The 27500-nt window shown below is 45.7% G+C and overlaps 1 protein-coding gene across 1 annotated transcript in view; it reads left to right on the top strand.

Annotated features, from left to right (window-relative positions):
- LOC112235245 (actin-binding LIM protein 3-like) overlaps positions 1-27500 on the top strand; it is a 117292-nt gene that overhangs the window by 58170 nt on the left and 31622 nt on the right. Inside the window, exons 4-9 of the mRNA XM_042303011.1 lie at positions 12044-12159; positions 13470-13596; positions 15446-15539; positions 22250-22337; positions 22676-22734; positions 23770-23841. Of these exons, the coding sequence (XP_042158945.1) occupies positions 12044-12159; positions 13470-13596; positions 15446-15539; positions 22250-22337; positions 22676-22734; positions 23770-23841 (556 nt within the window). The remainder of the gene's footprint in view (positions 1-12043; positions 12160-13469; positions 13597-15445; positions 15540-22249; positions 22338-22675; positions 22735-23769; positions 23842-27500) is intronic.

Below are 27500 nucleotides of genomic sequence, written 5' to 3'. Positions count from 1 at the left end.
CACACTAACATTCTGTAGGCCATCTAAACCATGTTGTCCTCCTCTGCCTGACAGCACACTAACATTCTGTAGGCCATCCAAACCATGTTGTCCTCCTCTGCCTGACAGCACACTAACATTCTGTAGGCCATCCAAACCATGGTCTCCTCTACCTGACAGCACACTAACATTCTGTAGGCCATCCAAACCATGTTCTCCTCCTCTGCCTGACAGCACACTAACATTCTGTAGGCCATCCAAACCATGGTCTCCTCTGCCTGACAGCACACTAACATTCTGTTGGCCATCCAAACCATGTCCTCCTCTGCCTGACAGCACACTAACATTCTGTAGGCCATCCAAACTGTGTTCTCCTCCTCTGCCTGACAGCACACTAACATTCTGTAGGCCATCCAAACCATGTCCTCCTCTGCCTGACAGCACACTAACATTCTGTAGGCCATCCAAACTGTGTTCTCCTCCTCTGCCTGACAGCACACTAACAAGGCCATCCAAACCATGTTCTCCTCTGCCTGACAGCACACTAACATTCTGTAGGCCATCCAAACCATGTTGTCTCCTCTGCCTGACAGCACACTAACATTCTGTAGGCCATCCAAACCATGTTGTCCTCCTCTGCCTGACAGCACACTAACATTCTGTAGGCCATCCAAACCATGTTGTCCTCCTCTGCCTGACAGCACACTAACATTCTAGGCCATCCAAACCATGGTCTCCTCTGCCTGGCACACTAACATTCTGTAGGCCATCCAAACCATGTTGTCCTCCTCTGCCTGACAGCACACTAACATTCTGTAGGCCATCCAAACCATGTTGTCCTCCTCTGCCTGACAGTACACTAACATTCTGTAGGCCATCCAAACCATGATCTCCTCTGCCTGACAGCACACTAACATTCTGTAGGCCATCTAAACCATGTTGTCCTCCTCTGCCTGACAGCACACTAACATTCTGTAGGCCATCCAAACCATGTTGTCCTCCTCTGCCTGACAGCACACTAACATTCTGTAGGCCATCCAAACCATGTTGTCCTCCTCTGCCTGACAGCACACTAACATTCTGTAGGCCATCCAAACCATGGTCTCCTCTGCCTGACAGCACACTAACATTCTGTAGGCCATCCAAACCATGTTCTCCTCCTCTGCCTGACAGCACACTAACATTCTGTAGGCCATGACAGCCAAACATTCTGTTGCCATCCAAACCATGTCCTCCTCTGCCTGACAGCACACTAACATTCTGTAGGCCATCCAAACTGTGTTCTCCTCCTCTGCCTGACAGCACACTAACATTCTGTAGGCCATCCAAACCATGTCCTCCTCTGCCTGACAGCACACTAACATTCTGTAGGCCATCCAAACTGTGTTCTCCTCCTCTGCCTGACAGCACACTAACATTCTGTAGGCCATCCAAACCATGTTCTCCTCTGCCTGACAGCACACTAACATTCTGTAGGCCATCCAAACCATGTTGTACTCCTCTGCCTGACAGCACACTAACATTCTGTAGGCCATCCAAACCATGTTGTCCTCCTCTGCCTGACAGCACACTAACATTCTGTAGGCCATCCAAACCATGTTGTCCTCCTCTGCCTGACAGCACACTAACATTCTGTAGGCCATCCAAACCATGGTCTCCTCTGCCTGACAGCACACTAACATTCTGTAGGCCATCCAAACCATGTTGTCCTCCTCTGCCTGACAGCACACTAACATTCTGTAGGCCATCCAAACCATGTTGTCCTCCTCTGCCTGACAGTACACTAACATTCTGTAGGCCATCCAAACCATGATCTCCTCTGCCTGACAGCACACTAACATTCTGTAGGCCATCTAAACCATGTTGTCCTCCTCTGCCTGACAGCACACTAACATTCTGTAGGCCATCCAAACCATGTTGTCCTCCTCTGCCTGACAGCACACTAACATTCTGTAGGCCATCCAAACCATGTTGTCCTCCTCTGCCTGACAGCACACTAACATTCTGTAGGCCATCCAAACCATGGTCTCCTCTGCCTGACAGCACACTAACATTCTGTAGGCCATCCAAACCATGTTCTCCTCCTCTGCCTGACAGCACACTAACATTCTGTAGGCCATCCAAACCATGTTGTCCTCCTCTGCCTGACAGCACACTAACATTCTGTAGGCCATCCAAACTGTGTTCTCCTCCTCTGCCTGACAGCACACTAACATTCTGTAGGCCATGTCCTCCTCTGCCTGACAGCACACTAACATTCTGTAGGCCATCCAAACTGTGTTCTCCTCCTCTGCCTGACAGCACACTAACATTCTGTAGGCCATCCAAACCATGTTCTCCTCTGCCTGACAGCACACTAACATTCTGTAGGCCATCCAAACCATGTTGTACTCCTCTGCCTGACAGCACACTAACATTCTGTAGGCCATCCAAACCATGTTGTCCTCCTCTGCCTGACAGCACACTAACATTCTGTAGGCCATCCAAACCATGTTGTCCTCCTCTGCCTGACAGCACACTAACATTCTGTAGGCCATCCAAACCATGGTCTCCTCTGCCTGACAGCACACTAACATTCTGTAGGCCATCCAAACCATGTTGTCCTCCTCTGCCTGACAGCACACTAACATTCTGTAGGCCATCCAAACCATGTTGTCCTCCTCTGCCTGACAGTACACTAACATTCTGTAGGCCATCCAAACCATGATCTCCTCTGCCTGACAGCACACTAACATTCTGTAGGCCATCTAAACCATGTTGTCCTCCTCTGCCTGACAGCACACTAACATTCTGTAGGCCATCCAAACCATGTTGTCCTCCTCTGCCTGACAGCACACTAACATTCTGTAGGCCATGTTGTCCTCCTCTGCCTGACAGCAACCATGCCATTGTCCTCCTCTGCCTGACAGCACACTAACATTCTGTAGGCCATCCAAACCATGTTGTCCTCCTCTGCCTGACAGCACACTAACATTCTGTAGGCCATCCAAACCGTGTTGTCCTCCTCTGCCTGACAGCACACTAACATTCTGTAGGCCCTGTGCCATCCAAACCATGTTGTGTCCTCTGCCTGACAGCACACTAACATTCTGTAGGCCATCCAAACCATGTTGTCCTCCTCTGCCTGACAGCACACTAACATTCTGTAGGCCATCCAAACCATGTTGTCCTCCTCTGCCTGACAGCACACTAACATTCTGTAGGCCATCCAAACCATGTTGTCTCTCCTCTGCCTGATGTTGTCCTCCTCTGCCTGACCACACTAAGCACACTAACATTCTGTAGGCCATCCAAACCATTCTCTGCCTGACAGCTAACATCCATTCTGTAGGCCATCAAACCATGTTGTCCTCCTCTGCCTGACAGCACACTAACATTCTGTAGGCCAAACCATGTTGTCCTCCTCTGCCTGACAGCACAAACCTGTAGGCCATCCAAACCATGTTCTCCTCCTCTGCCTGACAGCACACTAACATTCTGTAGGCCATCCAAACCATGTTGTCCTCCTCTGCCTGACAGCACACTAACATTCTGTAGGCCATCCAAACCATGTTGTCCTCCTCTGCCTGACAGCACACTAACATTCTGTAGGCCATCCAAACCATGTTGTCCTCCTCTGCCTGACAGCACACTAACATTCTGTAGGCCATCCAAACCATGTTGTCCTCCTCTGCCTGACAGCACACTAACATTCTGTAGGCCATCCAAACCATGTTGTCCTCCTCTGCCTGACAGCACACTAACATTCTGTAGGCCATCCAAACCATGTTCTCCTCCTCTGCCTGACAGCACACTAACATTCTGTAGGCCATCCAAACCATGTTCTCCTCCTCTCCCTGACAGCACACTAACATTCTGTAGGCCATCCAAACCGTGTTCTCCTCATCTGCCTGACAGCACACTAACATTCTGTAGGCCATCCAAACCATGTTCTCCTCCTCTGCCTGACAGCACACTAACATTCTGTAGTCCATCCAAACCATGGTCTCCTCTGCCTGACAGCACACTAACATTCTGTAGGCCATCCAAACAATGGTTTCCTCTGCCTGACAGCACACTAACATTCTGTAGGCCATCCAAACCATGTCCTCCTCTGCCTGACAGCACACTAACATTCTGTAGGCCATCCAAACCATGTCCTCCTCTGCCTGACAGCACACTAACATTCTGTAGGCCATCCAAACTGTGTTCTCCTCCTCTGCCTGACAGCACACTAACATTCTGTTGGCCATCCAAACCATGTCCTCCTCTGCCTGACAGCACACTAACATTCTGTAGGCCATCCAAACTGTGTTCTCCTCCTCTGCCTGACAGCACACTAACATTCTGTAGGCCATCCAAACCATGTTCTCCTCTGCCTGACAGCACACTAACATTCTGTAGGCCATCCAAACCATGTTGTTCTCCTCTGCCTGACAGCACACTAACATTCTGTAGGCCATCCAAACCATGTTGTCCTCCTCTGCCTGACAGCACACTAACATTCTGTAGGCCATCCAAACCATGTTGTCCTCCTCTGCCTGACAGCACACTAACATTCTGTAGGCCATCCAAACCATGGTCTCCTCTGCCTGACAGCACACTAACATTCTGTAGGCCATCTAAACCATGTTGTCCTCCTCTGCCTGACAGCACACTAACATTCTGTAGGCCATCCAAACCATGTTGTCCTCCTCTGCCTGACAGCACACTAACATTCTGTAGGCCATCCAAACCATGTTGTCCTCCTCTGCCTGACAGCACACTAACATTCTGTAGGCCATCCAAACCATGTTGTCCTCCTCTGCCTGACAGCACACTAACATTCTGTAGGCCATCCAAACCATGTTGTCCTCCTCTGCCTGACAGCACACTAACATTCTGTAGGCCATCCAAACCATGTTGTCCTCCTCTGCCTGACAGCACACTAACATTCTGTAGGCCATCCAAACCGTGTTGTCCTCCTCTGCCTGACAGCACACTAACATTCTGTAGGCCATCCAAACCGTGTTGTCCTCCTCTGCCTGACAGCACACTAACATTCTGTAGGCCATCCAAACCATGTTGTCCTCCTCTGCCTGACAGCACACTAACATTCTGTAGGCCATCCAAACCGTGTTCTCCTCTTCTGGCTGACAGCACACTAACATTCTGTAGGCCATCCAAACCATGTTCTCCTCCTCTGCCTGACAGCACACTAACATTCTGTAGGCCATCCAAACTATGGTTTCCTCTGCCTGACAGCACACTAACATTCTGTAGGCCATCCAAACCATGTCCCCCTCTTCCTGACAGCACACTAACATTCTGTAGGCCATCCAAACTGTGTTCTCCTCCTCTGCCTGACAGCACACTAACATTCTGTAGGCCATCCAAACCATGTCCTCCTCTGCCTGACAGCACACTAACATTCTGTAGGCCATCCAAACTGTGTTCTCCTCCTCTGCCTGACAGCACACTAACATTCTGTAGGCCATCCAAACTGTGTTCTCCTCCTCTGCCTGACAGCACACTAACATTCTGTAGGCCATCCAAACCATGTTCTCCTCTGCCTGACAGCACACTAACATTCTGTAGGCCATCCAAACCATGTTGTCCTCCTCTGCCTGACAGCACACTAACATTCTGTAGGCCATCCAAGCCATGTTGTCCTCCTCTGCCTGACAGCACACTAACATTCTGTAGGCCATCCAAACCATGTTGTCCTCCTCTGCCTGACAGCACACTAACATTCTGTAGGCCAACCAAACCATGTTCTCCTCCTCTGCCTGACAGCACACTAACATTATGTAGGCCATCCAAACCATGTTGTCCTCCTCTGCCTGACAGCACACTAACATTCTGTAGGCCATCCAAACCGTGTTCTCCTCTGCCTGACAGCACACTAACATTCTGTAGGCCATCCAAACCATGGTCTCCTCTGCCTGACAGCACACTAACATTCTGTAGGCCATCCAAACCATGTTGTCCTCCTCTGCCTGACAGCACACTAACATTCTGTAGGCCATCCAAACCATGTTGTCCTCCTCTGCCTGACAGCACACTAACATTCTGTAGGCCATCCAAACCATGGTCTCCTCTGCCTGACAGCACACTAACATTCTGTAGGCCATCCAAACCATGTTGTCCTCCTCTGCCTGACAGCACACTAACATTCTGTAGGCCATCCAAACCATGTTCTCCTCCTCTGCCTGACAGCACACTAACATTATGTAGGCCATCCAAACCATGTTCTCCTCCTCTGCCTGACAGCACACTAACATTCTGTAGGCCATCCAAACCGTGTTCTCCTCATCTGCCTGACAGCACACTAACATTCTGTAGGCCATCCAAACCATGGTCTCCTCTGCCTGACAGCACACTAACATTCTGTAGGCCATCCAAACCATGGTCTCCTCTGCCTGACAGCACACTAACATTCTGTAGGCCATCCAAACCATGTTCTCCTCCTCTGCCTGACAGCACACTAACATTCTGTAGGCCATCCAAACCGTGTTCTCCTCTGCCTGACAGCACACTAACATTCTGTAGGCCATCCAAACCATGGTCTCCTCTGCCTGACAGCACACTAACATTCTGTAGGCCATCCAAACCGTGTTCTCCTCTGCCTGACAGCACACTAACATTCTGTAGGCCATCCAAACCATGTCCTCCTCTGCCTGACAGCACACTAACATTCTGTAGGCCATCCAAACCATGGTCTCCTCTGCCTGACAGCACACTAACATTCTGTAGGCCATCCAAACTGTGTTCTCCTCCTCTGCCTGACAGCACACTAACATTCTGTAGGCCATCCAAACCATGTCCTCCTCTGCCTGACAGCACACTAACATTCTGTAGGCCATCCAAACTGTGTTCTCCTCCTCTGCCTGACAGCACACTAACATTCTGTAGGCCATCCAAACTGTGTTCTCCTCCTCTGCCTGACAGCACACTAACATTCTGTAGGCCATCCAAACCATGTTCTCCTCTGCCTGACAGCACACTAACATTCTGTAGGCCATCCAAACCATGTTGTCCTCCTCTGCCTGACAGCACACTAACATTCTGTAGGCCATCCAAGCCATGTTGTCCTCCTCTGCCTGACAGCACACTAACATTCTGTAGGCCATCCAAACCATGTTGTCCTCCTCTGCCTGACAGCACACTAACATTCTGTAGGCCAACCAAACCATGTTCTCCTCCTCTGCCTGACAGCACACTAACATTATGTAGGCCATCCAAACCATGTTCTCCTCCTCTGCCTGACAGCACACTAACATTCTGTAGGCCATCCAAACCGTGTTCTCCTCTGCCTGACAGCACACTAACATTCTGTAGGCCATCCAAACCATGGTCTCCTCTGCCTGACAGCACACTAACATTCTGTAGGCCATCCAAACCATGTTGTCCTCCTCTGCCTGACAGCACACTAACATTCTGTAGGCCATCCAAACCATGTTGTCCTCCTCTGCCTGACAGCACACTAACATTCTGTAGGCCATCCAAACCATGGTCTCCTCTGCCTGACAGCACACTAACATTCTGTAGGCCATCCAAACCATGTTGTCCTCCTCTGCCTGACAGCACACTAACATTCTGTAGGCCATCCAAACCATGTTCTCCTCCTCTGCCTGACAGCACACTAACATTATGTAGGCCATCCAAACCATGTTCTCCTCCTCTGCCTGACAGCACACTAACATTCTGTAGGCCATCCAAACCGTGTTCTCCTCATCTGCCTGACAGCACACTAACATTCTGTAGGCCATCCAAACCATGGTCTCCTCTGCCTGACAGCACACTAACATTCTGTAGGCCATCCAAACCATGGTCTCCTCTGCCTGACAGCACACTAACATTCTGTAGGCCATCCAAACCATGTTCTCCTCCTCTGCCTGACAGCACACTAACATTCTGTAGGCCATCCAAACCGTGTTCTCCTCTGCCTGACAGCACACTAACATTCTGTAGGCCATCCAAACCATGGTCTCCTCTGCCTGACAGCACACTAACATTCTGTAGGCCATCCAAACCGTGTTCTCCTCTGCCTGACAGCACACTAACATTCTGTAGGCCATCCAAACCATGTCCTCCTCTGCCTGACAGCACACTAACATTCTGTAGGCCATCCAAACCATGGTCTCCTCTGCCTGACAGCACACTAACATTCTGTAGGCCATCCAAACCGTGTTCTCCTCTGCCTGACAGCACACTAACATTCTGTAGGCCATCCAATGACATCTTCCTCACAACCAAAGACATGATACCTGCTCTCACACATCAAATATACACACAGCCTTTTCTGGGTAAAGTAAGGGGTTATTCCTGCATGTATCTAAAGCTGGGCTTTAGAGTTTATTTCCTCAGTCACAGTGAAACCATTTGTGTGTGTGTAATCATCCCAGCAAAGCGTGAGATTGTTGGCTGTTCAGTGGTGAGGACAATGACCATGTGGCTTCCCTGGGCGCACTGTATGTGTGTGTGTGTGTGCGTGTGTGTGTGTGTGTGTGTGCATGCTTGTGTTCTCCTCTGCCTGACAGCACACTAACATTCTGTTAGTGTGCACACAGTACTTCCGGCGCCGACAGAGATGGCCGCCTCGCTTCGCGTTCCTAGGAAACTATGCAGTTTTTTGTTTTTTTACGTGTTATTTCTTACATTAGTACCCCAGGTCATCTTAGGTTTCATTACATACAGTCGAGAAGAACTACTGAATATAAGATCAGCGTCAACTCACCATCAGTACGACCAAGAATATGTTTTTCGCGACGCGGATCCTGTGTTCCGCCTTACAAACAGGACAACGGAGTGGATTCCATGCAGCGACCCAAAAAAACGACTCCGAAAAAGAGGGAAACGAAGCGGTCTTCTGGTCAGACTCCGGAGACGGGCACACCGTGCACCACTCCCTAGCATTCTTCTTGCCAATGTCCAGTCTCTTGACAACAAGGTTGATGAAATCCGAGCAAGGGTAGCATTCCAGAGGGACATCAGAGACTGTAACGTTCTCTGCTTCACGGAAACATGGCTCACTGGAGAGACGCTATCCGAAGCGGTGCAGCCAGCGGGTTTCTCCACGCATCGCGCCGACAGAAACAAACATCTTTCTGGTAAGAAGAGGGGCGGGGGCGTATGCCTTATGGCCAACGTGACATGGTGTGATGAAAGAAACATACAGGAACTCAAATCCTTCTGTTCACCTGATTTAGAATTCCTCACAATCAAATGTAGACCGCATTATCTACCAAGAGAATTCTCTTCGATTATAATCACAGCCGTATATATCCCCCCCCCAAGCAGACACATCGATGGCTCTGAACTAACTTTATTTAACTCTGCAAACTGGAAACGATTTATCCGGAGGCTGCATTCATTGTAGCGGTAAGGCTAATCTGAAAACAAGACTCCCTAAATTTTATCAGCATATCGATTGCGCAACCAGGGCTGGAAAAACCTTGGATCATTGTTACTCTAACTTCCGCAACGCATATAAGGCCCTGCCCCGCCCCCCTTTCAGAAAAGCTGACCACGACTCCATTTTGTTGATCCCTGCCTACAGACAGAAACTAAAACAAGAGGCTCCCACGCTGAGGTCTGACAACGCTGGTCCGAACAAGCTGACTCCACACTCCAAGACTGCTTCCATCACGTGGACTGGGAGATGTTTAGATGTTTCGTATTGCGTCAGACAACAACATTGACGAATACGCTGATTCGGTGTGCGAGTTCATTAGAACGTGCGTTGAAGATGTCGTTCCCATAGCAACGATTAAAACATTCCCTAACCAGAAACCGTGGATTGATGGCAGCATTCGTGTGAAACTGAAAGCGCGAACCACTGCTTTTAATCAGGGCAAGGTGTCTGGTAACATGACTGAATACAAACAGTGCAGCTATTCCCTCCGCAAGGTTATCAAACAAGCTAAGCGCCAGTACAGAGACAAAGTAGAATCTCAATTCAACGGCTCAGACACAAGAGGCATGTGGCAGGGTCTACAGTCAATCGCGGACTACAGGAAGAAATCCAGCCCAGTCACGGACCAGGATGTCTTGCTCCCAGGCAGACTAAATAACTTTTTTGCCCGCTTTGAGGACAATACAGTGCCACTGACACGGCCTGCAACGAAAACATGCGGTCTCTCCTTCACTGCAGCCGAGGTGAGAAAGACATTTAAACGTGTTAACCCTCGCAAGGCTGCAGGCCCAGACGGCATCCCCAGCCGCGCCCTCAGAGCATGCGCAGACCAGCTGGCCGGTGTGTTTACGGACATATTCAATCAATCCCTATACCAGTCTGCTGTTCCCACATGCTTCAAGAGGGCCACCATTGTTCCTGTTCCCAAGAAAGCTAAGGTAACTGAGCTAAACGACTACCGCCCCGTAGCACTCACATCCGTCATCATGAAGTGCTTTGAGAGACTAGTCAAGGACCATATCACCTCCACCCTACCTGACACCCTAGACCCACTCCAATTTGCTTACCGCCCAAATAGGTCCACAGACGATGCAATCTCAACCACACTGCACACTGCCCTAACCCATCTGGACAAGAGGAATACCTATGTGAGAATGCTGTTCATCGACTACAGCTCGGCATTCAACACCATAGTACCCTCCAAGCTCGTCATCAAGCTCGAGACCCTGGGTCTCGACCCCGCCCTGTGCAACTGGGTACTGGACTTCCTGACGGGCCGCCCCCAGGTGGTGAGGGTAGGCAACAACATCTCCTCCCCGCTGATCCTCAACACTGGGGCCCCACAAGGGTGCGTTCTGAGCCCTCTCCTGTACTCCCTGTTCACCCACGACTGCGTGGCCACGCACGCCTCCAACTCAATCATCAAGTTTGCGGACGACACAACAGTGGTAGGCTTGATTACCAACAACGACGAGACGGCCTACAGGGAGGAAGTGAGGGCCCTCGGAGTGTGGTGTCAGGAAAATAACCTCACACTCAACGTCAACAAAACTAAGGAGATGATTGTGGACTTCAGGAAACAGCAGAGGGAACACCCCCCCATCCACATCGATGGAACAGTAGTGGAGAGGGTAGCAAGTTTTAAGTTCCTCGGCATACACATCACAGACAAACTGAATTGGTCCACTCACACAGACAGCATCGTGAAGAAGGCGCAGCAGCGCCTCTTCAACCTCAGGAGGCTGCAGAAATTCGGCTTGTCACCAAAAGCACTCACAAACTTCTACAGATGCACAATCGAGAGCATCCTGGCGGGCTGTATCACCGCCTGGTATGGCAACTGCACCGCCCTCAACCGTAAGGCTCTCCAGAGGGTAGTGAGGTCTGCACAACGCATCACCGGGGGCAAACTACCTGCCCTCCAGGACACCTACACCACCCGATGCTACAGGAAGGCCATAAAGATCATCAAGGACATCAACCACCCGAGCCACTGCCTGTTCACCCCGCTGTCATCCAGAAGGCGAGGTCAGTACAGGTGCATCAAAGCTGGGACCGAGAGACTGAAAAACAGCTTCTATCTCAAGGCCATCAGACTGTTAAACAGCCACCACTAACATTGAGTGGCTGCTGCCAACACACTGTCAATGACACTGACTCAACTCCAGCCACTTTAATAATGGGAATTGATGGGAAATGATGTAAATATATCACTAGCCACTTTAAACAATGCTACCTTATATAATGTTACTTACCCTACATTATTCATCTCATATGCATACGTATATACTGTACTCTATATCATCGACTGCATCCTTATGTAATACTTGTATCACTAGCCACTTTAACTATGCCACTTGGTTTACATACTCATCTCATATGTATATACTGTACTCGATATCATCTACTGTATCTTGCCTATGCTGCTCTGTACCATCACTCATTCATATATCCTTATGTACATATTCTTTATCCCCTTACACTGTGTATAAGACAGTAGTTTTTTGGAATTGTTAGTTAGATTACTTGTTCGTTATTACTGCATTGTCGGAACTAGAAGCACAAGCATTTCGCTACACTCGCAATAACATCTGCTAACCATGTGTATGTGACAAATAAAATTTGATTTGATTTGATTTGATGTGTACGCAAATGTGTATTTAATCCGTGTGTATCTCCCCCGTTCAGGAAGCCGTTCCCTATCGGAGACAGAGTGACGTTCAGTGGGAAGGACTGTGTGTGTCAACAATGTTCTCACACACTCGTCACCTCCAGCGAACCAATCAAGATCCATGGACCCAGCCGTAAGTCCCGCCCTCATGACCTGGAGACTTGGACCTGGAGTATTCCCTCCCGGACCCAATGTATGCATGTATTTATTGTTGAATATAGAAACCCGTTCTGAATGGACCCGAGGACAACTAGACTGCCCCATGTAGACCTGGTCAGGTCCAGGCCCAGTCCTAGTGAGGGAAGCAGCAGAAAAGTCCTTTTTTAAGCTACTTTGTTAACTGGAGCTGATAAAGCATGAGAGGAGGGAGAGAGATGCCATTCTAGCAAGTGGGGGAGGGGCTGTACTGTGAGCAACTGACATGGGGAGCAGGGAGGAGGAAGGGAGAGATGAAAGACAGCAACCAACCAACCTGACTCACGCTATAGTAGAATAATAGCTGCAATAGCTAGGTTATTTATCGTCCACGATGATTATGTGGTACTTGTCTTGGACTGCATCAAACCGGAACGAGAAGCTAGTTAAGCTAGCTAGCTACACGCACCACGCGCCACTCTTGTGAAAAGCAAGAGCAGGAGCATAAATTATACAATTGCTTTCTCTCTGTACTGCAGCAGTCGCATTCGGATCTGTGCGGTCCCTTCCGGACAAGTCAGTTAAAATTACACGAGACCCGTGACAATCATATCAGACCTGACCTAGACCTGTGACATTAATTTGAATTCTGGATTCAGACCCGCTCAGGTCTCGGATCAGGTCTAGGGTATTCAGGTACTGGTGGATCTGAGAGGAACTCTACTTGGAACCAATCTAGAACTAACCTCTAGACCACACCCCTTTCGTATGACCCAATCTAGAATCAACCCCTAAACCACACCCCTTTAGGGTGACAATCTAGAACTAACCCCGAGACTACACCCCTTTAGGGTGACCCAATCAAGAACCAACCCCTATTCCTCCACCACACCCCTTTAGGGTGGATCAATCATGAACCAACCCCTAGACCAGACCCATTTAGGGTGACACACTCTAGAACCAACCCCTAGACCACACCCCTTTAGGGTGACACATTCTAGAACCAACCCCTAGACCACACCCCCTTTAGGGGTCTGCAGGTATAGGGCTGATACACTGAGTTGACACACACATTGTTGGGTATAGATCCATTAGCCCCTCGGGTTTGTCCCCCGCTCGCTTCTTTTCACTTATCCCCCTAATTCTCACCACTTTTCTTCACCTCTTTCTCCCCCTCCACTCTCCCTCCTCTCTCTCCATGTCCCCCCCTCTCTCTCCCGCTCTCCCTCTGCCTCCCTGTCCCCTTCTCTCCCCCCTCCCTCATCCTCTCCACCTCCCTCTCCCCATCTCCCTCCTTCCTCTCTCCAGACTGTTCAGGGTGTGGAGAGGATATAAAACAGGGACAGTCTCTGCTGGCGTTGGAGAAACAGTGGCATGTCAGCTGCTTCAAGTGTCTAACCTGCAACATGGTCCTCACTGGGGAATACATCAGCAAGTCAGTACACACACACACACACACACACACACACACACACACACACTCAGACGTACAGACGTTCTTTATTTTTACTACTTTATACATTTTGAAATAATAGTGAAGACATCAAAACTATGAAATAACACATGTGAATCATGATGTGAATCATGTAGTAACCCAAAAAGTGTTAAACAAATCAAAATATATTTTAGATTTGAGATGCATTCCAGGTGACTACCTCATGAAGCTGGTTGAGAGAATGCCAAGAGGTGTGCAAAGCTGTACAAAGCTTTCATCAAGGCAATGGGTGGCTACTTTGAAGAATCTCAAATATAAAATATATTTTAACACTATTTTGGTTACGACGTGTTATTTCATAGTTTTAATGTTATTCTACAATGTAGAAAATATTACAAATAAAGAAAACCCAAGGAATGAATGTGTGTCTAAACTTTTGACTTGTACTATATATACACAAACAGACACACCACACACACACACACAGACACACCACACACACACACACACAAACATACACACCACACACACACACAGACACACCACACACACACACACACACAAACATACACACCACACACACACACAAACATACACACACCACACACACACAGACACACCACACACACACACACGAACTGACACACCACACACACACACACACAGACACACCACACACACACACACACACACACAGACACACCACACACACACACACACACACAGACACACCACACACACACACACACACAAAGACACACCACACACACACACACACACACAAACATACACACCACACACACACACACACAGACACACCACACACACACACACACACACAAACATACACACCACACACACACACAAACAGACACCACACACACACACAAACAGACACACCACACACACACACACACAGACACACCACACACACACACACACAAACATACACACCACACACACACACAGACACACACACACACACACACACAAACATACACACCACACACACACACAAACATACACACACCACACACACACAGACACACCACACACACACACACACGAACAGACACACCACACACACACACACACAGACACACCACACACACACACACACACAGACACACCACACACACACACACAGACACACCACACACACACACACAAACATACACACCACACACACACACACACAGACACACCACACACACACACACACACACACACACACAAACATACACACCACACACACACACAAACAGACACCACACACACACACAAACAGACACACTACACACACACACAAACAGACACACCACACACACACACAAACATACACACCACACACACACACACACAGACACACCACACACACACACACACACAGACACACCACACACACACACAAACATACACACACACACAGACACACCACACAGACACACCACACACACACACACACACACAAACAGACACACCACACACACACACAAACAGACACACCACACACACAAACAGACACACCACACACACACACAAACATACATACCACACACACACACACACACAAACAGACACACCACACACACACACACAAACAGACACACCACACACACACACAAACAGACACACCACATACACACACAAACAGATACACCACACACACAAACAGATACACCACACACACACACAAACTGACACACCACACACACACACACACACAAAGACACACACACACACACACAAACAGACACACCACACACACAAACATACACACCACACACACACACAAACAGACACACCACACACACACCTTTGATTGGGTGTTTAACCCTTTGTGTTTCAGGGACAACGTGCCGTACTGTGAGTCTGATTACCACGCCCAGTTTGGGGTTAAGTGTGAGACGTGCAGCAGATACATCAGTGGACGGGTACTGGAGGTGAGCACTCATACACACTCCCCCTGGGGACCAAACTGTCCTCTCCTCACCTCCTCTCACCTCTCCTCTCCATCAGTCTCTCTCTGGGTTATTAACAGCTTCTACAACATGCCTGGCTTCATCTGCTGCCCTGCGTGTGCGTGCGTCCGATTAATCGGCCGATTTTTATATATATTTGTAATTAATGACAATTACAACAATACAAAATGAACAATAAACACTTTTATTTTAACTTAATATAATACATAAATAAAATACATTTAGTCTCAAATAAATAATAAAACATGTTCAATTTGGTTTAAATAATGAAAAAACAAGAAGAGAACAAGTGTTGGAGAAGAAAGTAAAAGTGCAATATGTGCCATGTAAAAAAGCGTTTCAGTTCCTTGCTCAGAACATGAGAACATATGAAAGCTGGTGGTTCCTTTTAACATGAGCTGTCAATATTACCAGTTATTCCCAATTGACACCTGAGACTGACAGAGGAAGCACTGATCTGTAGAGGAAATGAACATTACACTGATCTTGTAGAGGAAATGAACATTACACTGATCTGTACAGGAACCTCACATTACATGCAGCTTAGGCAATCTCTCGCTATCTCTCACACACACATACACACTCATTATTTCAAATACACGCTCTACATCTCATCTCTCTCTTTCTCCCTCCCTCCATCTCTCTCTCTGACACCTCCTCACCTGCCTCACCCTCTCTTTATAATGTGTTTAGGTGACCCAGAGGGATTGTTGTGCTAATTACTGTAGGAAGGCAGAGCTCATGCTATGTCCCAAATGGCACCCTTTTCCCAACATAGTGTCCTACTTTTGACTAGAGCCCTATGGGTCCTAGTTCACTACCTAGGAATAGGGTGCCATTTGGGAGGAGTCCTCATAGTAGGAGCTGTTGAAAAGAGGGTCGTTATGAGAACCATCATTATTATCCCACTGATAAGCTATCATTAAATAGGAGACCACTGGTAACTGACGATTAGGATGATTAGCTATCATTAAGTAGGAGTCCACTGGTGACCACTGTTAAATGACAATTAGGATGATTAGCTATCATTAAGTAGAAGACCACTGGTGACCACTGTTAAATGACGATTAGGATGATAAGCTATCATTAAGTAGGAGACCACTGGTAACTGACGATTAGGATGATAAGCTATCATTAAGTAGGAGACCACTGGTAACTGACAATTAGGATGATAAGCTATCATTAAGTAGGAGACCACTGGTAACTGACGATTAGGATGATTAGCTATCATTAAGTAGGACACCACTGGTAACTGACGATTAGGATGATTAGCTATCATTAAGTAGGAGACCACTGGTAACTGACGATTAGGATGATTAGCTATTATTAAGTAGGAGACCACTGGTAACTGACGATTAGGATGATTAGCTATCTGCAAAGGGGACAGGACGACTGTACCCTATTGAGGGGAGGATGGATGGGGCCATGTATCACGAGATCTTGGTCAACAACCTCCTTCCCTCAGTAAGAGCATTGAAGATGGGTCATGGCTTGGTCTTCCAGCATGACAACGACCTGAACCACACAGCCAGGGCAACTAAGGAGTGGCTCCGTAAGAAGCATCTCAAGGTCCTGGAGTGGCCTAGCCAGTCTCCAGACCTGAACCCAATAGAAAATCTTTGGAGGGAGCTGAAAGTCCGTATTGTCCAGCGACAGCCCCGAAACCTGAAGGTTCTGGAGAAGGTCTGTATGGAGGAGTGGGCCAAAATCCCTGCTGCAGTGTGTGCAAGCCTGGTCAAGAACTACAGAAAACATATGATCTCTGTAATTGCAAACAAAGGTTTCTGTACCAATTATTAAGTTCTGCTTTTCTGATGTATCAAATACTTATGTCATGCAATAAAATGCAAATTAATTACTTAAAAATCATACAATTGGATTTTCTGGATTTTTGTTTTAGATTCCGTCTCTCACAGTTGAAGTGTACCTATAATACAAATTACAGACCTCTACATGCTTTGTAAGTAGGAAAACCTGCAAAATCGGCAGTGTAACAAATACAGTACTTGTTCTCCCCACTGTATATATACAGTGTTGTAACAATTTTAAAATGGTTGAAGTACACAAGGGAAAATAAATAAGCATAAATATGGGTTGTATTTACAATGGTGTTTGTTCTTCACTGGTTGCCCTTTTCTTGTGGCAACAGGTCACATATCTTGCTGCTGTGATGGCACACTGTGGAATTTCACCCAGTAGATATGGGAGTTATCAAAATTGGGTTTGTTTTCGAATTCTTTGTTGATCTGTGTAATCTGAGGGAAATATGTCTCTCTAATATGGTCATACATTGGACAGGAGGTTAGGAAGTGCAGCTTAGTTTCCACCTCATTTTGTGAGCAGTGAGCACATAGCCTGTCTTTTCTTGAGAGCCATATCTGCCTACGGCGGCCTTTCTCAATAGCAAGGCTATGCTCACTGAGTCTGTACATCGTCAAAGCTTTCCTTAAGTTTTGGTCAGTCACGGGTGTCAGGTATTCTGCCACTCTGTACTCTCTGTGTAGGGCCAAATAGCATTTTAGTTTGCTCTGTTTTTTTTGTTAATTCTTTCCAATGTGTCAAGTAATCATCTTTTTGTTTTCTCATGATTTAGTTGGGTCTAATTGTGCTGCTGTCCTGGGGCTCTGTGGGGTGTGTTTGTGTTTGTGAACAGAGCCCCAGGACCAGCTTGCTTAGGGGACTCTTCTCCAGGTTTTTTTGGGCGTTTCACCCAATATATATATTTTATATTTTCAAATTCTTTGTACTGAATGATAATTTTGGGAAATAAGGATTCTCTTAGATCTGAGTATTTGTCACAGTGTAATAGGAAATGCATCCATGTCTCTACCTCTTCCTGGGGTCAGAGTGAGAACAGCTGGGCAGCCAGGTTTGTCTGTGATGACCAGGTCTCTATAGCCAGACTGTGCTCACTGAGTCTGTACCTAGTCAATGTTTTCCTCAGTTTTCTATCAGTCACAGTGGTCAGATAGTCTGCCACATAGTACTGTCTGTTTAGAGCCAAATCGCATTGACGTTTACTTAGATTTTTTGTGGTGTCTTTCCAATAGGTGATATATTTTGTTTTGTTTTGTGATGATTTGGTTGGGCCAGATTTTCTCAGGCTCTATGGGGTTGGTTTAGGTGAGTGAACTGAGCCTCAGAACCAGCTGGCTGAGGGGACTCTTCTCTTGTTTCATCTCTTGACATTGTAGGGCTGTGTGATGAAATGTCTTGAAGTCACTTGTTTTTAGATGGTTGTAAGATGTGATGTCTCTTTTTTCTATTTGAATGAGCAGGGGGTGTTGGCCCAGTTCTGATCTACATGCGTTATTTGGAGGTTTTCTTTGCTCTTGCAATACAGTCTGGCAAAACTCTGCATGCAATATTTCAATTGGATGTTTGTCCCATTTGGTGAATTCATTATTAGAGAGTGGACCCTATACTTCACTGCCATATAGAGCAATTGGTTGTATTACTGATTGGAACATTTTGAGCCAGATTCTGGATTGGAATTTAGATTTGAATGTTCCTTTTAATGGCATAGAATGCTCTTCTTGCTTTGTCTCTCAGCTCGTTCACAGCCATGTGAAAGCTACCTGTGTTGTTGATATTTAATCCTAGATACTTGTTGTTTTGGGTGTTCTAATACAACTGGATATAATTGTATTGTTTTTTTTCAGGTTAACTGTCAGAGCCCAGGTCTGACAGAACCTGTGATTAACCGTTAAAGGCCAGGTCCAACATAACCTGTGGTTAACCGTCAGAGCCCAGGTCTGACAGAACCTGTGATTAACCGTTAAAGGCCAGGTCCAACATAACCTGTGGTTAACCGTCAGAGCCCAGGTCTGACAGAACCTGTAAAGACGATCTAGGTGCTGCTGTAACCCCTCTTTAGTGGGAGACAGCAGCACCAGGTCATCTGCGTACAGCAGACACTTGATTTCAGTGTGGTGTAGGGTGAGACGAGGTGCAGCAGATTATTCTAATGTGTTTGTCAATTCATTAATGTAGATGTTCAACAGTGTTGGACTTATTGGGCAGCCCTGTTTCACTCCCCGTCCCTGAGAGAAGAAGTCTGTTTGCTTGTTGCCAATTTTAACTGCACATTTGTTTTTAGTGTACATTGATTTAATAACATCATATGTTTTCCTTCCAATGCTACTTTCTATTAGTCTATAAAAATACCTTTGTGCCAAATTGAATCAAATGCTTTCTTGAAGTCTACAAATCACGAGTTGTGCCTTTGATGTGGACACCAAGGAACTTGAAGCTCTCAATCTGCTCCACTTCAGCCCCGTCAATGAGAATGGGGGTGTGCTCGGTCCTCCTTTTCCTGTAGTCCACAATCATCCCCTTTGTCTTGATCACGTTGAGGGAGAAGTTGTTGTCATCGTTGTTGGTGATCAGGCCTACCACTGTTGTGTCATCTGCAAACTTGATGATGGTGTTGGAGTCGCACCTGGCCATGCTGTCATGAGTGTACAGGAAGGGACTGAGCACACACCCCTGAGGGTCCCATGTATTGAGGATCAGCGTGGCGGATGTGTTGTTACCTACAGTACTGCTGCCAAGGGATGAGGTGTACAGTTGAAGTCAGAAGTTTACATACACCTTAGCCAAGTACATTTCAACTCAGTTTTTCACAATTCTTGACATTTAATCCTAGTAAAAATTCACTGTCTTAGGTCAGTTAGGATCACCACTTTACTTGAAGAATGTGAAATGTCAGCAAAGCACCCCCACAACATGATGCAGCCACTCCCGTGCTTACAAGCCTCCCCTTTTTCCTCCAAACACAACGATGGTCATTATGGCCAAACAGTACAATCTTTTCCCCATGTGCAGTTGAAAATGGCGGTTTTGGCGGTTTATGGCGGTTTTGAAGCAGTGGCTTTTTCCTTGCTGAGCGGCCTTTCAGGTTATGTCGATATAGGACTCATTTTACTGTGGATATAGATACTTTTGTACCTGTTTCCTCCAGCATCTTCACAAGGTCCTTTGCTGTTGTTCTGGGATTGATTTGCACTTTTCACACCAAAGTATGTTCATCTCTAGGAGACAGAACACGTCTCCTTCCTGAGCGGTATGACGGCTGCGTGGTCCCGTGGTGTTTATACTTGCGTACTATTGTTTGTACCGATGAACGTGGTACCTTCAGGCGTTTGGACATTGCTCCCAAGGATGAACCAGACTTTTGGACGTCTACAATTTATTTTCTGAAGTCTTGGCTGATTTCTTTGATTTTCCCATGATATCAAGCAAAGAGGCACTGAGTTTGAAGTTAGGCCTTGAAATACAGCCACAGGTACACCTCCAATAGGCTAATTGACATCATTTGAGCCAATCAGAAGCTTCTAAAGCCATGACATCATTTTCTGGAATTTTCCAAGCTGTTTAAAGATCAACTTAGCTGTTTAAAGGTCACAGTCAACTTAGTGTATGCAAACTTCTGATCCACTGGTATTGTGAAACAGTGAAATAATCTGTCTGTAAACAATTGTTGGAAATATTACTTGTCATGCACAAAGTAGATGTCCTAACCGACCAGCCAAAACTATAGTTGTGTGGAGTGGTTGAAAAACGAGTTTTAATGACTCCAACCTAAGTGAATGTAAACTTCCGACTTCAAGTGTACTTACCAAAAGAGTCCCCTCTTAGTCTGACATTGACTATGTACAGACCCAGTGTTCAACAGGGCTTCAGGAGCTGTACTCCATTTTTGTTTTTCACTTTGTCATAGTTGTTTCTATGGGGGGTATGTGGGGAGGGAAGGGTTGTTGCTTCCTGGTAGGTGTTTGTCCCCTTGACTGTTAATAGTGTCTAGTTCTTCTGCTGTTCTAGCATTCAGGTCTCCACAGACCAGTACGTTGCCTTGGGCCTGAACGTGACTAGTCTCCCCCTTTAGAATGGAGAAAGTCTCTTCATTGAAGTAGGGTGACTCTGAGGGGGGAATGTATGTGGCACAGAGGAAGATGTTTTTATCTATCAAGATAGCCTCCTTGTTGATTTTTAACCAGATTAAGAATGGCCTCCCCTTTAGTAGTTTCTGTTTAAAAGCTTTCCTCGTTGTGTCATTTTTGGCCTCTTGACGGTAGAGAATGGACTCAGAAGATATGTTTAATGTTATAGTCCGTGCTCCTTTTTGATTTACTCACTCAGTTTGGTCATTTAATGTAGTTGTATTAACTTCCCTTGCTAAATTTTTCTGGCAGGCTTGTTAGCCTGCTAGCTAGGTTTTTGTTGTGTAGCTAACTAGCTAGGTTTTTGTTGTGTAGCTAACTAGCTAGGTTTTTGTTGTGTAGCTAACTAGCTAGGTTTTTGTTGTGTAGCTAACTAGCTAGGTTTTTGTTATGTAGCTAACTAGCTAGGTTTTTGTTGTGTAGCTAACTAGCTAGGTTTTTGTTGTGTAGCTAACTAGCTAGGTTTTTGTTGTGTAGCTAACTAGCTAGGTTTTTGTTGTGTAGCTAGCGAGAGTCAAAACGTCTTATTGAGTTGTAGTTGTTGTTCATCACTTTTCTTGAATTATTTTTAGATATGAGTGTTTATCTCATCTTAAAAACACAAAAAATAGAGAAATTAATCTCTCTGTGTCTCTTTGTCTCTGTTTCTATCTGTGTGTGTCTCTCTCTCTCTGTCGCTCTGTGTGTGTCTCTCTCTCTCTGTGTCGCTCTCTCTCTTTCTCTCTCCAGGCAGGGGGGAAACACTACCACCCTACCTGTGCCCGCTGTGCCCGCTGTCACATGATGTTCACAGAGGGAGAAGAAATGTACCTGCATGGTAACACACACACACACACACACACACACACACACACACACACACACACACACACACACACACACACACACACACACACACACACACACACACACACACACACACACACACACACACACACACACACACACACACACACACACACACACACACACACACACACACACACACACACACACACACACACATACAGCATCACTGACTTATAAACATCACAAGGACTCTCTCTCTGTCTTCCTCTCTGTCTCTCTCTCTCTGTCTCTCTCTCTCTGTCTCTCTCTCTCTGTCTCTTGCCCTCTGTCTCTCTCTGTCTCTCTCTGTCTCTCTCTCTCTGTCAGGTGGTGAAGTGTGGCATCCTTTGTGTAAGCAGGCGGCCAGAGCAGAGAGAAGACTCAGGGTGAGACAACCACAGATATCACTCTACTCTACAGAACACAGATATCACTCTACTCTACAGAACACAGATATCACTCTACTCTACAGAACACAGATATCACTCTACTCTACAGAACACAGATATCACTCTACTCTACAGAACACAGATATCACTCTACTCTAAAGAACTCAGATATCACTCTACTCTAAAGAACTCAGATATCACTCTACTCTACAGAACACAGATATCACTCTACTCTAAAGAACTCAGATATCACTCTACTCTAAAGAACTCAGATATCACTCTACTCTACAGAACTCAGATATCACTCTACTCTACAGAACACAGATATCACTCTACTCTAAAGAACACAGATATCACTCTACTCTACAGAACACAGATATCACTCTACTCTACAGGACACAGATATCACTCTATAGAACACATATCACTCTACTCTACAGAACACAGATTTCACTCTACTCTACAGGACACAGATATCACTCTAAAGAACACAGATATCACTCTACTCTACAGAACTCAGATATCACTCTATAGATATCACTCTACTCTAAGAACTCAGATATCACTCTACTCTAAAGAACACAGATATCACTCTACTCTACAGAACTCAGATATCACTCTACTCTAAAGAACTCAGATATCACTCTACTCTAAAGAACTCAGATATCACTCTACTCTACAGAACACAGATATCACTCTACTCTAAAGAACTCAGATATCACTCTACTCTACAGAACACAGATATCACTCTACTCTACAGGACACAGATATCACTCTATAGAACACATATCACTCTACTCTACAGAACACAGATTTCACTCTACTCTACAGGACACAGATATCACTCTATAGAACACATATCACTCTACTCTACAGAACACAGATTTCACTCTACTCTACAGGACACAGATATCACTCTATAGAACACAGATTTCACTCTACTCTACAGAAACAAACGGCGTCTGGAATGAGAAACATTTTGACAATAGATTTTTTTACCCTCATTGCTCTTTCTTTTCTTTCTTTTCACAGCACAGACGTCTGTCAGAGACCTCCATCTCTCCACCGGGTTCGTCTATTGGCTCTCCCAGCCGCGTCATCTGCGTAAGTAACCAATCACAAGTCAATCTTCCTCTAGCTCCACACAACCTTCAGGGCCCACTACCTTTGAAAATACAAACCATTTTCTCCTGAAGTGTGCACTCCTTCACTATTTTTCACTATTTCTCGCTATCTCAAAGCATTTGATTGGTGTAGGCATAGGCTAGTGGGAATATCAACCACATGTAATTTCCTATCAAATCAAATGAATGATTTTTCATATAGGCCGAATACAACAGCTGTACTATTTACGTGAAATGCTTACTTACGAGCCTTTCCCAATGTTGCAGAGTTACAAAATTATAATAAAAAGAAAAATGGTAACACAGGAGGAATAAAACACACAAGAATGGAGCTATGTACAGGAAGTACCAGTACCAGATCAATGTGGAGCTATATACAGGAAGTACCAGTACCAGATCAATGTGGAGCTATGTACAGGAAGTACCAGTACCAGATCAATGTGGAGCTATATACAGGAAGTACCAGTACCAGATCAATGTGGCGCTATATACAGGAAGTACCAGTACCAGATCAATGTGGAGCTATGTACAGGAAGTACCAGTACCAGATCAATGTGGCGCTATATACAGGAAGTACCAGTACCAGATCAATGTGGAGCTATGTACAGGAAGTACCAGTACCAGATCAATGTGGAGCTATATACAGGAAGTACCAGTACCAGATCAATGTGGAGCTACATACAGGAAGTACCAGTACCAGTACCAGATCAATGTGGAGCTATATACAGGAAGTACCAGTACCAGATCAATGTGGAGCTATGTACAGGAAGTACCAGTACCAGATCAATGTGGAGCTATGTACAGGAAGTACCAGTACCAGATCAATGTGGAGCTATGTACAGGAAGTACCAGTACCAGATCAATGTGGCGCTATATACAGGAAGTACCAGTACCAGATCAATGTGGAGCTATGTACAGGAAGTACCAGTACCAGATCAATGTGGAGCTATATACAGGAAGTACCAGTACCAGATCAATGTGGAGCTATGTACAGGAAGTACCAGTACCAGATCAATGTGGAGCTATGTACAGGAAGTACCAGTACCAGATCAATGTGGAGCTATATACAGGAAGTACCAGTACCAGATCAATGTGGAGCTATATACAGGAAGTACCAGTACCAGATCAATGTGGAGCTATGTACAGGACGTACCAGTACCAGATCAATGTGGAGCTTTGTACAGGAAGTACCAGTACCAGATCTATGTGGAGCTATGTACAGGAAGTACCAGTACCAGATCAATGTGGAGCTATGTACAGGAAGTACCAGTACCAGATCAATGTGGAGCTATGTACAGGAAGTACCAGTACCAGATCAATGTGGCGCTATATACAGGAAGTACCAGTACCAGATCAATGTGGAGCTATGTACAGGAAGTACCAGTACCAGATCAATGTGGAGCTATATACAGGAAGTACCAGTACCAGATCAATGTGGAGCTATGTACAGGAAGTACCAGTACCAGATCAATGTGGAGCTATGTACAGGAAGTACCAGTACCAGATCAATGTGGAGCTATGTACAGGAAGTACCAGTACCAGATCAATGTGGAGCTATGTACAGGAAGTACCAGTACCAGATCAATGTGGAGCTATGTACAGGAAGTACCAGTACCAGATCAATGTAGAGCTATGTACAGGAAGTACCAGTACCAGATCAATGTAGAGCTATGTACAGGAAGTACCAGTACCAGATCAATGTGGAGCTATGTACAGTAAGTACCAGTACCAGATCAATGTGGAGCTATGTACAGGGAGTACCAGATCAATGTGGAGCTATGTACAGGAAGTACCAGTACCAGATCAATGTGGAGCTATGTACAGGAAGTACCAGTACCAGATCAATGTGGAGCTATATACAGGAAGTACCAGTACCAGATCAATGTGGAGCTATATACAGGAAGTACCAGATCAATGTAGAGCTATATACAGGGAGTACCAGTACCAGATCAATGTAGAGCTATATACAGGAAGTACCAGATCAATGTAGAGCTATATACTGGGTGTACCAGTACCAGATCAATGTGGAGCTATATAGAAACACAACACATAGAAATTCCCACCCCAACTTACGCCCTGACCAAACCAAAATAGAGACATAAAAAGGATATCCAAGGTCAGGGCGTGACAGATAGATAATAATAAGGTATTTTAGGTAGATATGTACATGAAGGCAGGGTAAAGTGACTAGACATCAGGATAGATAATAATCAGGTATTTTAGGTAGATATGTACATGAAGGCAGGGTAAAGTGACTAGACATCAGGATAGATAATAATCAGGTATTTGAGGTAGATATGTACATGAAGGCAGGGTAAAGTGACTAGACATCAGGATAGATAATAATCAGGTATTTGAGGTAGATATGTACATGAAGGCAGGGTAAAGTGACTAGACATCAGGATAGATAATAATCAGGTATTTGAGGTAGATATGTACATGAAGGCAGGGTAAAGTGACTAGACATCAGGATAGATAATAATAAGGTATTTGAGGTAGATATGTACAGGCAGGGTAAAGTGACTAGACATCAGGATAGATAATAATCAGGTATTTGAGGTAGATATGTACATGAAGGCAGGGTAAAGTGACTAGACATCAGGGTAGATAATAATCAGGTATTTGAGGTAGATATGTACATGAAGGCAGGGTAAAGTGACTAGACATCAGGATAGATAATAATCAGGTATTTTAGGTAGATATGTACATGAAGGCAGGGTAAAGTGACTAGACATCAGGATAGATAATAATCAGGTATTTTAGGTAGATATGTACATGAAGGCAGGGTAAAGTGACTAGACATCAGGATAGATCATAATCAGGTATTTTAGGTGGATATGTGCATGAAGGCAGGGTAAAGTGACTAGACATCAGGATAGATAATAATCAGGTATTTGAGGTGGATATGTACATGAAGGCAGGGTAAAGTGACTAGACATCAGGATAGATCATAATCAGGTATTTTAGGTAGATATGTACATGAAGGCAGGGTAAAGTGACTAGACATCAGGATAGATAATAAGGTATTTTAGGTAGATATGTGCATGAAGGCAGGGTAAAGTGACTAGACATCAGGATAGATAATAATCAGGTATTTGAGGTAGATATGTACATGAAGGCAGGGTAAAGTGACTAGACATCAGGATAGATAATAATCAGGTATTTGAGGTAGATATGTACATGAAGGCAGGGTAAAGTGACTAGACATCAGGATAGATAATAATCAGGTATTTGAGGTAGATATGTACATGAAGGCAGGGTAAAGTGACTAGACATCAGGATAGATAATAATAAGAGTAAAATAAAGAACAGAGCAGCAGCAGAAAATGATGAGTGTAAAAGTGTTTGTTGTTTGTGGGGTTTTTCTGCAAAAGTGTCTGTCACGACTTCCGCCGAAGTTGGTGCCTCTCCTTGTTCGGGGGGCGTTTGGCGGTCGACGTCACCGGCTTTCTAGCTGCCACCGATCCATGTTTCAGTTTTCCATTTGTTTTGTCTGTTTTACACACCTGGTTCCCATCTCATGATTATGTTCCTTATTTAACCCTCTGGTTTCCCTTTCTGTTTTGTGCGTGATTGTCTTTCGTGTGTTGGAGTTCGTATCCTGTTTTGTATTTGTTTTATAACGCGATTTTTGTTCTG

The sequence above is a fragment of the Oncorhynchus tshawytscha genome, linkage group LG21 (assembly GCF_018296145.1).
Source record: "Oncorhynchus tshawytscha isolate Ot180627B linkage group LG21, Otsh_v2.0, whole genome shotgun sequence".
NCBI lineage: Eukaryota > Metazoa > Chordata > Actinopteri > Salmoniformes > Salmonidae > Oncorhynchus > Oncorhynchus tshawytscha.
This window is presented reverse-complemented; position numbering and strand designations above follow the sequence as displayed.